The sequence below is a fragment of the Podarcis vaucheri genome (assembly GCF_965113315.1).
Source record: "Podarcis vaucheri genome assembly, chromosome: 2".
NCBI lineage: Eukaryota > Metazoa > Chordata > Lepidosauria > Squamata > Lacertidae > Podarcis > Podarcis vaucheri.
In genome coordinates, this window is record NC_138760.1 from 117,647,341 (window position 1) to 117,661,445 (window position 14,105).

At 47.2% G+C, this 14,105-nt stretch overlaps 1 protein-coding gene across 5 annotated transcripts in view; it reads left to right on the plus strand.

Moving 5' to 3' along the window:
• Nucleotides 1-14,105, plus strand: part of VWA7 (von Willebrand factor A domain containing 7) — a 37,805-nt gene that overhangs the window by 3,954 nt on the left and 19,746 nt on the right. For 3 of the 5 annotated variants that reach the window (XM_082209368.1, XM_082209371.1, XM_082209370.1), the window contains exons 2-7: nt 2,967-3,254; nt 4,563-4,844; nt 6,579-6,675; nt 8,506-8,628; nt 11,348-11,543; nt 12,391-12,560. In XM_082209368.1, the coding sequence (XP_082065494.1) occupies nt 3,015-3,254; nt 4,563-4,844; nt 6,579-6,675; nt 8,506-8,628; nt 11,348-11,543; nt 12,391-12,560 (1,108 nt within the window). In that variant the 5' untranslated portion in view covers nt 2,967-3,014. Of the gene's footprint in view, nt 1-48; nt 372-2,966; nt 3,255-4,562; nt 4,845-6,578; nt 6,676-8,505; nt 8,629-11,347; nt 11,544-12,390; nt 12,561-14,105 lie in introns of those variants that run through there. The other 2 variants (XM_082209369.1, XM_082209372.1) reach the window with 2 other exon arrangements.

Genomic DNA, 14,105 nt, shown 5'->3' on the forward strand with positions numbered 1-14,105 from the left:
GGTACAGGGGGTGGGGGCTGGGATCAGCCATGCTTGGGAACATTGTGAACTTGGATTCATGTGCTCTCAGCAGCATGCGCCACCCCCGCTGTTTCTCTGTGCTGTTTTTGTCAGTTTGGGGCGTGTGTGTTATCCAGGAGTGTAGCCAGAGCTGTTATCTTCTCAGCCCAAGCTGCTTTCCTTGCCAGCTGAGTTCTAAGAAATGGCACAGATCTCAACGGTCAACATGCAGAGTTCGCATGAAGAAGGGGAGAAAAACACAAGAGACCACCAAAAAGAGACAGATACCACGGATTCCACTGTGTGTGTGTGTGTGTGTGTGTGTGTGTGTGTGTGTGTTTCATGCAGCCTTGGGCTGAAGCCCTTGCTAGGTAAGGAGGAGTTCCGTTCAGGTTTTTCTAGCATGAAAATATCAATGGTCTGTAGGAACACAATGGCGGTCATCCTTCATCTCACAGCAGGCCAGTGAATTGTCCAGAGAACGTTTTGTTAATGGTTGGCAAGGAACTGGAAGAATGACACACTTCCAGAGATTACTAACTGGCAGATACTCATGTTAGAATATCTACAATTAGCAAAACTGACAGGATCAGTTAGAGGAATATCGAAACGAAAAACAACTAGAGAATGGATAATATTCAAGAACCATGTAAAACGTTATGGTACAAATAATTCCATATTAGCAGAAATTGAGTGATATTTGTAAAGAAAACGATTAGAGGAATATATACAAAGCAGAAATGATATTATACAATACAAATCTGTGTTAAAAAAGAATGTTTATATTACAGTATAATGAGAAGGATGGGAAGTATTGTGTCGAACATTTTTATTGTGTAAATAATATTGTCTTGTCCTTTCTTTTCCTCTTTTGATTTTTTTTTTACTTCGTGTATTTGTTATTTCTTTATTTTTTCTTTTCCTCTTTTTTGTTCCTTTAAAAATTTTCTATTCTCTACATAATTTTCTTTTTTTTCATAGGTAAAGAAATAGCATATAAAGTTTGTATAGATATGCAAATTTTTAATCAATAAAGAAGAAGAATAAAAAAAAATGGTTGGTATAATATCTTGTAAGTAAGTAAATCACGTGGATGCTGTGATGAATCAATGTATGGAAGTGTTTAGTCTCTGCATGTACAGTTTCTCTTCGGCATGTGTGAATCCACTTGCTTGGGTGGTTTAGGGCTGGGATCGCCAACGTGGTGCCCTTGGGGTGCTGCTGTATTTTGTTGCAAGCTCCTCAGAGTGGCTAGGTACAGGAAATAAGTTGTTGTTGTTGTCGTTACATTCCTCCAGCTCCCATCAGTCCCGCAGGGTGGACCTTGGTAATACGGCGCAAGGTCAAAATCTGATCCTCTCGCACCCCTTGCGCCGCCTTCTCAAAGCTGGCGAAAGCTGGGCAATTGCTTAGGAGATGCCAGAATTTGAACCCAGGATATTCTGCCTGCAAAGTAGATGCTCCACTACTGAGTGATGGCTCTTCTCGTTGTGCAGAGGCCTAGCCTTACCCCCACATGAGCACACCTATATAATGCATGCATTTGCAGGGACATTGTTGTTATTTGCAAGGGGGACGGCCACATTCACACTTGAAAAGCTAAGTGAAGTGGGCTGATGTGCCTTCCAGGAAAGGTCCTGTGATTGTTTAGCTGCACAAAGGTGACAATTCCGGTAAGAAGTCTCAAATGTACCCTAGCACAGGGGTCTGCAACCCGCGGCTCCGGAGCCGCATGTGGCTCTTTTACACCTTTGCCGCGGCTCCGGGGCGGATACTAGCGAGGGGAGGAGGCGCATTGTGCGCCCCGACACTCCTCACTGTGGCGGGCGCTGTACTGGCTGTGATGTCGCATGGGGGCGGTGCGTGCGTTAGTCACGACGTCACCTTCCCGCCCGCTGTCAGATCGCGGCTCCGGAGATATATTTGTTTTAAATGTCGCAATGGTTTTGCAGCTCCCAGTTTTTTTTCCTTCGGAAACGGGTCTAAGTGGCTCTTTTTGTCTTAAAGGTTGCAGACCCCTGCGGCCTAGCAGAAGCCACTCCTGCCAAGCAGCGGGGGAGAAACCACCAGCCACTTTGCAGAACAGAGAATGCTGCGGAGTCCAAAACAGTTGACTTTGGGCCTGAGCCAGCAAAGCACTCCTTACGGTTCTTGAGCAAGAATTGCCTGCTCAGGATCACCAAATACAGGGTAGTTACAGCTCAGAAGATCCTGAGCAGGCATTATTGCACCGTAAATTTAAAGTGCATCATGGGATTCTGGTGGAAAAATAAAGTAGACCCAAACAAGACTAAAGTCAGTCTGCTCCTGCTGTAAAAGATGAGCTTCTTATTTACTCAGGGAAGCAATTCCTTTTGTGATGTGTTGTTGTTGTTTAGTCGTTTAGTCGTGTCCGACTCTTTGTGACCCCATGGACCAGAGCACGCCAGGCACTCCTGTCTTCCACTGCCTCCCGCAGTTTGGTCAAACTCATGCTGGTAGCTTTGAGAACACTGTCCAACGATCTTGTCCTCTGTCATCCCCTTCTCCTTGTGCCCTCCATCTTTCCCAACATCAGGGTCTTTTCCAGGGAGTCTTCTCTTCTCATGAGGTGGCCAAAGTATTGGAGCCTCAGCTTCAGGATCTGTCCTTCCAGTGAGCACTCAGGGCTGATTTCCTTCTGAATGGATAGGTTGGATCTTCTTGCAGTCCATGGGACTCTCAAGAGTCTCCTCCAGCACCATAATTCAAAAGCATCAATTCTTCGGCGATCAGCCTTCTTTTTGGTCCAGCTCTCACTTCCATACATCACTACTGGGAAAACCATAGCTTTAACTATACGGACTTTTGTTGGCAAGGTGATGTCTCTGCTTTTTAAGATGCTGTCTAGGTTTGCCATCGCCTTTCTCCCAAGGAGAAATGTGATGTAGTGGGTTTGAAAAGTGCTTTCTGAATTGTTTGGAATTTTGTTTCTGAATTCTTTTTAGGTTTACTATTTCCTTGGATTCTTGTTCTTCCTGATAAATGCATCCAATATGGACCATCCCCTGGCCTGGTTCTGGCGCTTCCTGTGGCTGCTGCCGCTGCTGCATTTGCCTCCCCGAGGAGCCCACGCCTTCTTCCCCAACTTCTGGTCTCGCACCATGGCTTTCACCTGGGACTCCGTCACCCACCAGGATATGACCGAGGAGGCCATCCTCAACGTCACCTTGCGCATCTTTGTGGAGATGCAGCATCCCAACAAGGGGAAACGTATCCGGGAGGAGGACTTCAAGGTGAGAGGAATGGCGGGTCTGGACACCAGCAGGGCTGCTCGAGTCACAAACAGAGGTCTTTCCATATGAACCTTCCCGGACCCTGAGATCATCTCCTGAGGCCCTCCTTCATGTGCCTCCTCCTCGAGAGGTCCGGAGGGTGGCAACACGAGAGCAGGGCCTGCTCTGCAGTGGCTCCCTGTCTGTGGAATGCTCTCCCCAGGGAAGTTTGCCTGGCGCCTTCATTACACACCCTTAGGTGCCAGGCAAAAACTGTTCCTTTTAAACCAGGCCTTTGCTTGATCTGATTTACATCCTATGCCCTTTTAAAATGTGCTTTTTTGTGGGGAAGATTATTGATTTTTATTATTATTAATATTATTATTACTGTTGTTATTATTATTATTATTAATTTTGTGTTTTTATATCTTGATTTTTTTTCTGCGAACCGCCCTTAGACCCAGGGTTTATGGCGGTATATAAATTTAATAAAAAAATGAAATGAAATGAAATAATGCTAGCCTAGGGGTGGGTGGGCTGAAATCGTAAGTAAGCAGGAGGAGCAGCAGCTGGTATCCAAGGTGCAGGTGGAACATATAATAACAATCACAATAACAATAATTTTATTTATACCCCACCCATCTGGCTGGGTTTCTCCAGCCACTCTGGGCGGCTCCCAACAGAATGTAAAAAACACAATACAGCATCACACATTAAAAACTTCCCTAAACAGGGCTGCCTTCGGATGTCTTTTAAAAGTCAGAGAGTTGCTTATTTCCTTGACATCTGATGGGAGGGCGTTCCACAGGGCGGGTGCCACCACCGAGAAGGCCCTCTGCCTGGTTCCCTGTAACTTCGCTTCTCTCAGGGAGGGAACCGCCAGAAGGCCCTTGGCGCTGGACCTCATGTAATTCCTCCGCCACTAAAACAGGCACACACAATTTATGGGTGCAGGGAGTTGTGCTGAATGAGGCCTTTGGCCCATCTACCTCGATTGGAACTGACTCTTCAGGGTTTCCTATACAGTGGTACCTCGGGTTACAGACGCTTCTGGTTACAGACTCCGCTAACCCAGAAATAGTACCTCAGGATAAGAACTTTGCTTCAGGATGAGGACAGAAATCGTGTGGTGGTGGCAGCAGGAGGCCCCGTTAGCTAAAGTGGTACCTCAGGTTAAGAACAGTTTCAGGTTAAGAATGGAATGGCACCTTAGGAAGAAGCCAGTTATACATCATTCGCACCCGTGCTGCCTGTACCCACTGCCCTGGTAACCCACTGTTACAGATGAAAGGCTCTCCTGATCTGATTTCCCTCCCGTCTCTCACCTAGGGCAGGACCCTCCTGGCTGATGACATCTTCGCCGCTTTCTATGGTCCTGAGGTGTCAGCTAAGCGCTTCCGCGGGGCTATTGCCCAGGTGGCCAACGCCAATGCCGCCATGGACTTCACAAACACCACGCGGGACGACCCTGTGCTCCACTTCGATTCTGAGCTCATCCACTCCACGAACAGCTGGCTGCTGCAAACCCGCAAAGAGATCCTTCAAGCTGTGCGTTCGGAGCAGTACGTCATCGCCCGGGGCAAGCTGGGGCAGCTGCTCCATACCTTACAGGTGCTTACCAAAATGTAGGAGAAGCTGGAAGGAGGGGAAGGTGGCATTTGGCTTTGAGGTAGAGAACTTAACATGTTTGGCCCTAGCCCTGATTTGATCCAGCCACCTTTGTCGAAAGCAGGGTTGAAATCCACTCTAGGGGGTCTCTGTTCATTGCAGAATTTGCACCGTAGTAGATCTGCAGCTCGCGGGTAGCGCTGTGGATTAAACCACAGAGCCTAGGACTTGCTGATCAGAAGGTTGGCGGTTCGAATCCCCGCGACGGGGTGAGCTCCCATTGCTCGGTCCCTGCTCCTGCCAACCTAGCAGTTCGAAAGCACATCAAAGTGCAAGTAGATAAATAGGTATCGCTCCAGCGGGAAGGTAAATGGCGTTTCCGTGCGCTGCTCCGGTTCGCCAGAAGCGGCTTAGTCATGCTGGCCACATGACCCGGAAGCTGTACGCCGGCTCCCTCGGCCAATAAAGCGAGATGAGCGCCACAACCCCAGAGTCGGTCACGACTGGACCTAATGGTCAGGGGTCCCTTTACCTTTACTTTAGATTTGCAGCACAAGTTCCCATAATTCATCACCTGCGCCGAAGTTAAAATTCCTCTCAGGTTATAGCCGTAATCTTTGTTTTGTAAATGAAAGGCACCAGAACTATCAGGGCACAGCTCCTGCACTCCTTGACAGCAGCCTCGGCAGGTATATGGAATATGTGAAAATGGTATGATTTTTGTAGAGTCATATTACAATTTTCTGCATACCCATTTCCCTTTAACTCACTTCCTGCACTTGCATTCCTTCTGCAAAGTACAAGAAACACTTATTATTTATATTATTTATATCTACTGCCTTATGATAATGCGATTCACCATTTATCCCCTATTGTGTTTTATTCTTTTCTAAGCCATGGGCAAAATTAAGAGAGTATTTTAAAAAAAACCCAAAAGGGCAAAAATATTCCATGATGTTGTCCCAGCCGCTGTTAACCTTTTGGGTTAAAAAATGACCCATGCAGGCCAAACAGCAACTGAGAGAAGCAGATAAGAACTGTTCCTACACGCAACACGCGCGGCTTTGTTTTGCATTGTTTTATATTTTATTGTATTACGTTATGTGACTAAAGATGCTGTGAGTGGTTTTTTAAAAATCCTTTGTCCCCCATACTGTGGTCCTGATTAGATTAGGCTCTCTGCACCTGCTATTTACATGAGGGAAACTCTCCCAATAATATATTCTGGGTCTCGAGATGAGCTGTGGGCCAGCTGTAGCCCTTTAGCAATGAGGGGAAGGAACTCTGTCCAAGCTCAGAGGAACTGGTGTTTTTAGTCACACAATCAAGACGGTGGGGTAGAATCCTCTACTTAAGTCCTCTTCTTTCCACCATTTCTATGGCATTTGCTCACATCACTCTTACTTTTATTATTGCTTGCTTTCCCAGCTTATTTTTCCCACTGTCTAAACTTTTATTTTCTTCTCTACCCATCCAAATCTGTTGTGCCTTAGCAGATCCTGCAAACCTGTTTACAATCCTTTTGCAAGTACACAATAAACTTTTCCCATTCTTTAAAAAATATTCATCTTGATTTCTGAGTTTCCCAGTTAATGTCACCATTTCAGCATAGTCCATTAACTTGGTTTGCCAGTCGTCTTTGGTTGGGACCGCTTCCTCTTTCCATCTTTGGGCTAACAGTACAGGCGGCCGTCACAGTGTAAACAGTCTCCACTAATAAGCTTCTGTTCCGTTTAGGATTTCTACAGTCACAGCAACTGGATTGAACTTGGCCATCGGAAGATACACCCGCACCTCCTACAACCAGGCCATGAAATCAAGTCCATCGCAGAAGGTGTGGTTTTAGAACATGATGATGATGATGTTCCACCACAACTTGGGGAGTATTTGTTCTCTTGGTTCCTGGGCTGGGTGAGGTTGGAGGCTTGGTGCAAAAACTCCTCAGGGAATAGAAACTGAGGCCTGTGCTATGTTGTGTATTTTGTTTCATCTGTAGGGTGAACCCAGGACTCCTGGGTCCCTGGCTTGCTTGCTATCTTAGGCAGTGGATAGACCAGGTGATTTTAGACCCTGAACTAAAATTACACATACGTGTGTGTATTGTGCGCACTAACACTCACACACAGACACAGTCTTTAGACAGCCATGTGTATTACCAACTTACACAGCAGTTACATTTCAGGGGTAGCACATAAAGCCAAAAGGACACATAATAAAAACACATTTTCCCTGTACCTCCAAACACTCTCCCAGTGTGAGTGCAACGGCGGGTGGGATTGCTGACATCCCCCTGTCCCAGATGCCCACCTCCTATTTTTCTTTTTTTACATTTTTTCCCAATGAAACACATAAAGCTGAATTCACAAGTTGCAATACGTAACTTGCAAGTCGACTGTACGTGCTTATAAAGCACATCGTTTCTCTTCTTCCCGCTGCCTGCCTGTGCTTTGCAATTACTTCTACATTCTTGACAAGCTGAAGCAAAAAAAAAAAAAAAAAGTTTGCCAATCCTTCTGAAAAAAAGACATACTCTGAGCATATGCAGCTTCGTCTTTTTTAACTCACTTAAATCACAAAGGTAAAAAGGTAAAGTTAAAGGACTCCTGGATGGTTAAGTCCAGTCAAAGGCGACTATTGGGTTGCGGCGCTCATCTCGCTATCAGGCTGCGGGAGCCAGTGTTTGTCCACAGACAGTTTTCTGGGTCATGTGGCCAGCAGGACTAAACTGCTTCTGGCGCAATGGGACACCGTGATGGAAACCAGAGTGCATGGAAACGCCATTTACCTTCCCGCTGCAATGGTACCTATTTAGCTACTTGCGCGGGCGTGCTTTCGAACTGCTAGGTTGGCAGGAGCTGGGACAGAGCAACGGGAGCTCACCACGTCACAGGGATTTGAACCGTCAACCTTCTGATTGGCAAGCCCAAGAGGCTGAGTGGTTTAGACCACAGTGCTATCCATGTTCCACACTTACCGTAAATCATTCCACCATCAGAACTGCAGGATTAAATGAAATTGACTTCTGATGCTAGACACATTTATTTAGGAATAAGCACAATTTTCTTGTAGGAAATACCTTTTACAAGATGATGTCTGGAGCTATACAGATGCCCGGCTGGCCACCTCCGAAAAACGGATGCTGTGGTGTCGAGAACCAGCCTTGGAGGACCCAGGGATATCCATGCCACCTGAGGTGTCCAGGCCTCGGGGCCTTTTAGCTGCTGCCCCCGTCACCCGCTGCTTTCTGGCTGGTCCTGTAAGGGCTCAGGAATTCACTCTCAAGCTCCAGCCCAGGAATAGGCAAACTCGGCCCTCCAGATGTTTTGGGACTACAACCCCCATCATCCCTAGCTAACAGGACGCAGTGGTCAGGGATGATGGGAATTGTATTCTCAAAACATCTGGAGGGCTGAGTTTGCCTAAGCCTTCTCCAGCCCTTGCAGCAGACCCCCGTTAGGCTTTGTTGAGGTAGGGCTTATCGAGACACATTGTTTTGTTCTTAAAACTGATCGGTTTTTATCTACATTTTAATAATTTAGTGCCTGCTGTTTTTGCTTGACAACCTTTTGCGTAAACTGTTCAGAGCTTTGCTTTGTGTAAAATAAAATAATAAATAAAACAAGTAGAATAAAATAAGTAGACTTTCTCTCTTGCTCCCCTCCAGCCGGCGTACGAACCTGCACGGACTGCTCTGACTGGACGTGTCGGGGAAACCTCTTGGAAGGTCTCCTTGAGAAGGGGCTCCTGACCACCGGTTTCTATGGCGCCCAACCTGAAAAGCCCATCGGTATGCTTTTGTTGCCAGAATACAGCAGGAGGCTCTGTTTGAGGCCTGGGGTTTTGTGTCTGTGTGTTTAGTACTAAAGACTCAAAGGGCTTTGTTCTTCTTCATTTGTATTCCTCCTGCGTCTTCCAGCAGTTCACACTGAAACCCTTTAGAATTTAATGGAAATTCGTTTTAGAGAAGCGCTTTTTCTCTCAGGTTTCTTCTCACGGGACTGGTTTCTCTTTCCTGCCCCACTCTGACAGCTTCTTCTTGTTTTAATGCATCAGGCTGCCAACTTTTGCATTTAAACATTCTGACAAGTTCAGCTCGGTGTCCGGAGAGTGTGTAAAGGTGTGTTGCCTTCATGGTGGGAACTAGCAACTTTTTGTTTTCCTTTTCCTCTTTGTTGCTTTTGGGCCTGTGGAAAACGTTTTTTCCCCACCCCACCCCCTGCCCTCAAGACAAGGACCAGCTTTTCAAAGGAACCTTTGCAAAGAGCGACAGGATTCTTCTGTGCCCCTGAAGGGTATCACTGTCTGAATAATAAGAATAAGAATACCGTATTTTTTGAACCATAGGGCGCACCGGACCATAGGGCGCACTTAGTTTTTAGACAGGGAAATCAATAAAAAACTCCCCCCCCCCAGCCCCAAAGAGCAGCGTACTGGCTGCGCACAACCTCTCCCTGCCGGAGGGGTTGCGTGCGGCTATGGCACAAGCCAAGGCAGCCAGCGGGATGAATCGCGCTCGCTGTTTTGGCTTCCTCTTTAGCCCCACGCCACCTCTCCCTACCGGGAGAGGCTGCGCAGGGCTAAAGAAGCCATAGCCCCGTGCAGCCTCTCCCTGCCGGAGGGGTTGCGCGCGGCTATGGCACAAGCCTGCACTCGCTCCATAGGACGCACACACATTTCCCCTCAATTTTTGGAGGGGAAAAAACTGCGTCCAATAGAGCGAAAAATACGGTACATTATAGGGAAATGGCAGCTCAAAACACTGAACACTTTACACCCCTGGGGAACACACGGTGAAGCTGAATGTTGGAATATTCGGGGCAGATAAAAGGCAGGGCTTCCTTCACACAGCTCGAAGTTAAATTATGGGATTCTCTCTTGTAGGTGTCAGTAATGCCTATCAATGGCTGCCAGCCATAATGGCATGTTCTCTCTTCATGGCTGGAGGCAGTAAGCCTCTAGATACCAGGTGCTGCAAATAGCAGGCAAAGAGAGGAGCTATTGTGCTCGTGAGCTGCTTACAGGCTTCCCATGGACAGGTGGTTGGTCATTGTTGTAGCTCCCCCCCCCCCCGCATTTATATTTTATTGAAAACCTTACAATAGATTAAAATGAATAAGAAAAAGAGAAGGAGGAGGATAACCATAACAAAATACCTTTAGAATGTAATTAGGGTTCCAAAACTATGTCATGTATATGAACATAGACACTGAGGTCCAGCGTCGAGGGCCTTCTGGCAATTCCTTCCCTGCAAGAAGTGAGGTTATGGGGAACCAGGCAGAGGGCCTTCTTGGTGGTGGCTCCCACCCTGTGGAACGCCCTACCTGCAGATGTCAAGGAAATAAACAACTACTTGACTTTTAGAAGACATCTGAAGGCAGCCCTGTTTAGGGAAGTTTTTAATGTTTGATGTTTTATAATATTCTGTTGGGAGCCGCCCAGAGTGGCTGGGGAAACCCAACCAGATGGGCAGGGTAGAAATAATAATTATACATCAGTTCAGCAGTCGAACTATGGTTTTGATAAATGCTTCCCAAATACCATTAAATCTGTCAATACATGATCTTCATTGAAAAGCAGTCTGTTCAAGAGTTGTCGTCTCTCTATGGATCAAAGGAAGCTATATTTTTTAGTCCTTCCAGTGTATCAATATTAATCTTTTTTGCAGGTGTAAAGTGCCTGAGATCAGGTTGGTCACTCTGAGAGCAGGACGCTGGCTGTAGGCTGGCCACTAGCAGGGTTCATCTTAGGTTCATACGTTCCCCTTTTTTACTGCCACAGTTATCTAAAAAGATGGAATTCTGTCTGGGCCTGTGAAAGTTCCTTGTTGGTTGGTTGGCAATTCTGTTTTTTTATTATACTATGTGATCCAGTGGCAAATGGGGCTTTTGGGTGTGCCGTGCAGTAGATGACGGTCCTTTTAAGCAATTCTCTCTTGCTCCACAAATTTCAGTTGGGTTGGCAGTCTTATTTTCTATCTCTCAGCCCTGTTTAGGTAAAGGTAAAGGGACCCCTGACCATTAGGTCCAGTCGTGGCCGACTCTGGGGTTGCGGCGCTCATCTCGTTTTATTGGCCGAGGGAGCCAGCGCACAGCTTCCGGGTCATGTGGCCAGCATGACTAAGCCGCTTCTGGCGAACCAGAGCAGTGCACGGAAACGCCGTTTACCTTCCCACCGGAGTGGTACCTATTGATCTACTTGCACTTTGATGTGCTTTCGAACTGCTAGGTTGGCAGGAGCAGGGACTGAGCAACAGAAGCTCACCCTGTCACAGGGATTCAATCTGCCAACCTTCTGATTGGCAAGTCCTAGGCTCTGTGGTTTAATCCACAGCGCCACCCACCCTGTTTAGGGAAGTTTTTAATGTGTGACATTTTAATGTATTTTTAATCTTTGTTGGAAGCCGCCCAGAGTGGCTGAGGAAACCCAGCCAGATGGGCAGGGTACAAATAATAAACTATCATCATCATCATCTTCTTCTTCTGTTTGCTTATTTCCCCGTCTTCCAGGAAAGTGCAGCCATGGCGGGAGATTTGACGACAGCCGCCACAGGGAGCCTCGGGGTGGTATCAATAAGGACAGCTCCTCGTTCTTGTTCTCGCCTCATAATTACCTGCACAGGGAAGCTGCTGCCATGGCCCAGGAGGCCTCAGTACTCTTCCTGGAGAAGCTCTGGCGGGAAATAAAGAGCAAGCCATTTATGAGGTAATGTTGCCCGTTCCATAAGCCTATGTATACATAATGCTTCTTGCTCTGCTCACATCTGCCTGTCTGCGATTGATGGATTTCTTTGCCGCTTCCCATTCAAATGAATCCCAAACAATAGACGACGACAACTTGTAGAACGTCGTGCTTAAAGCACGAGTTATAAACACAACAAACAAATCAATAAAACCGGGATCCTTTGGGAGAAAGAGTGAGGGATAAATATAATATTTATGATCTTTAAAACTATGTGAGGGAATACAGCCACTGAAAATAGGCCGAACATTACTGTGTTCCTGCCCCCCTCTCTTTCTCCTCAGTCCATTAAAATGTTCCCAACCCTTCGTCAACTCCAAGTGAATAATTAACATTGACGGCTGTACGTCATACATTTGCATTTGAGGTAGTAGGGTTCTCTGTCTTTGGTGCCAAGGAGTAGAAATGCAGAACTGTGCAGCCAAAGATGTCTGATCAAACTGATGTTGATGTTTCTCCTGACACCTCTTTCTTCTTGGGACTCTTTTTCTTTTTGGCAGTATTGAATCCCCGGTCTACAGGCTCACAACCTTTTTTGCCCGAGGTGGGGCTTGAACCCATAACCTTGAGATTAAGAGTCTCACGCTTTACCGACTGAGCTATTCCAAACAAAACAAATTTTGCTGGCAGCAGTGGGATTCGAACCCGTGCCCCCCGAAGAGACTGGAGCCTTCATCCAGCACCTTAGTGGCTCTGGCTCCAGGGGGAGGGGGAAAACAGAGTTATTACTGATGCAACTGAGCCCACGGGTGCCACATTGACAGTTCTAGGGACAATGACTAAGCCACAGCTCTTGCCGTTTTGTTTCCAGGCTACTGGATATCAGTCCAGCTACGGGCTTGAGCTTTGTTGTGGACACCACTGGAAGCATGGGCGAGGAGATCAGTGCAGCCAAGCGCCAAGCCTGGGAGATCATCAGGGCACGCCGAGGCACCCCCCAGGAGCCAGATTTCTATCTCTTAGTCCCTTTCAACGACCCTGGTGAGATGGCTGATGAGGGCCCATTTTCAGTGGGGAGGGAAGTGTTTTTAAAAAATAAATATTACATACAGTGGTACCTCAGCTTAAGAACTTAATTCGTTCTTTAGGTCCGTTCTTAACCTGAAACTTTTCTGAACCTGAGGTACCACTTTAGCTAATGGGGCCTCCTGCTGTCGCTGTGCGATTTCTGTTCTCATCCTGAAGCAAAGTTCTTAACCCGAGGTACTATTTCTGGGTTAGCGGAGTCTGTAACCTGAAGCGTCTGTGACCCGAGGTACCACTGTAGTCGTTAAATGTGAGGAAAGGCCGTATCTGGCTCAGTGGTAAAGCAGCATCTGTTTGCACGAAGAAGGTCAAAGAATCGGAACCACAGAGTTGAAAAGGGACCTCAGGGGTCATCTAGTCCAACCCCCTTTTGCCCGACGTGAGACTCAAACCCACAGCCCTGAGGTTAAGAGTTCTCCTGATCTACCAACTGAGGTATCCTCTCAGGGAAAGAAGTGTTTCCTGTCCCAAGAGTCAGTCCCCAGGACCTGTAGGTAGGACTGGTAGAAACCTCTCCTCTGAAACCCTGTAGAGCCACTGCTCAATGGAGATGGAACTGACCTTGTTGGACCCAGTGATCTGACACAGTATTGATTGATTGATTTATTAAATTTATAGCTTACCCTTCCAGAGGGGCCAAGAGGGGCCAATAAGAAGAGATAAAGCAATAAGAACATCTAAAAAAAAAAAAGAGAGAGATCTCAACTTTGAAGGGTTTATGGTACCTGCCTAATCCTTGAAGAGGAGACCTCCTTCCAAAATTGTACGGAACAGAGCTCCTGATAAGATGGTGTCTGCAAGAGACCCTCTCCTGCAGGACTTTGTGGTTGTTTGGCTATACAGTGGTACCTCGGGTTACATACGCTTCAGGTTACAGACTCCGCTAACCCAGAAATAGTACCTTGGGTTAAGAACTTTGCTTCAGGATGAGAACAGAAATCGTTCTCCGGCGGTGCGGCAGCAGTGGGAGGCCCCATTAACTAAAGTGGTGCTTCAGGTTAAGAACAGTTTCAGGTTAAGAACGGACCTCCGGAATGAATTAAATACTTAACCCGAGGTACCACTGTACAGTGGTACCTCTAGTACCTCTAGTTACGAACTTAATTCGTTCAGAGGTCCATTCTTAACCTGAAACTGTTCTTAACTAGAGGCGTGCTTTCACTAATGGGGCCTCTTGCTGCCGCTGCACCGCCGGCACACAATTTTGATTCTCATCCTGAGGCAAAATTCTCAACTCGAGGCAACTCTTCCAGGTTAGTGGATTTTGTAACCACTGGCAGAGGAAGAGAGGGGCGGTTGGAGTGCCCCACCCCCGGCAGCACAATCCCGGTGGCGTTCCGTCGCGGCTGCCCCCCCAGCCCGCGCTAGACGCCCCACCCCCACAGGAGGCGCGCCCCACCCCTGGGACATGTGCCAGTCCTTCCCTGCTTGCTCTCTGCCCCCGGTGCCGGAGCATGAAACTCCACCACTGGTTTTAACCTGAAGCGTTTGTAACCTGAG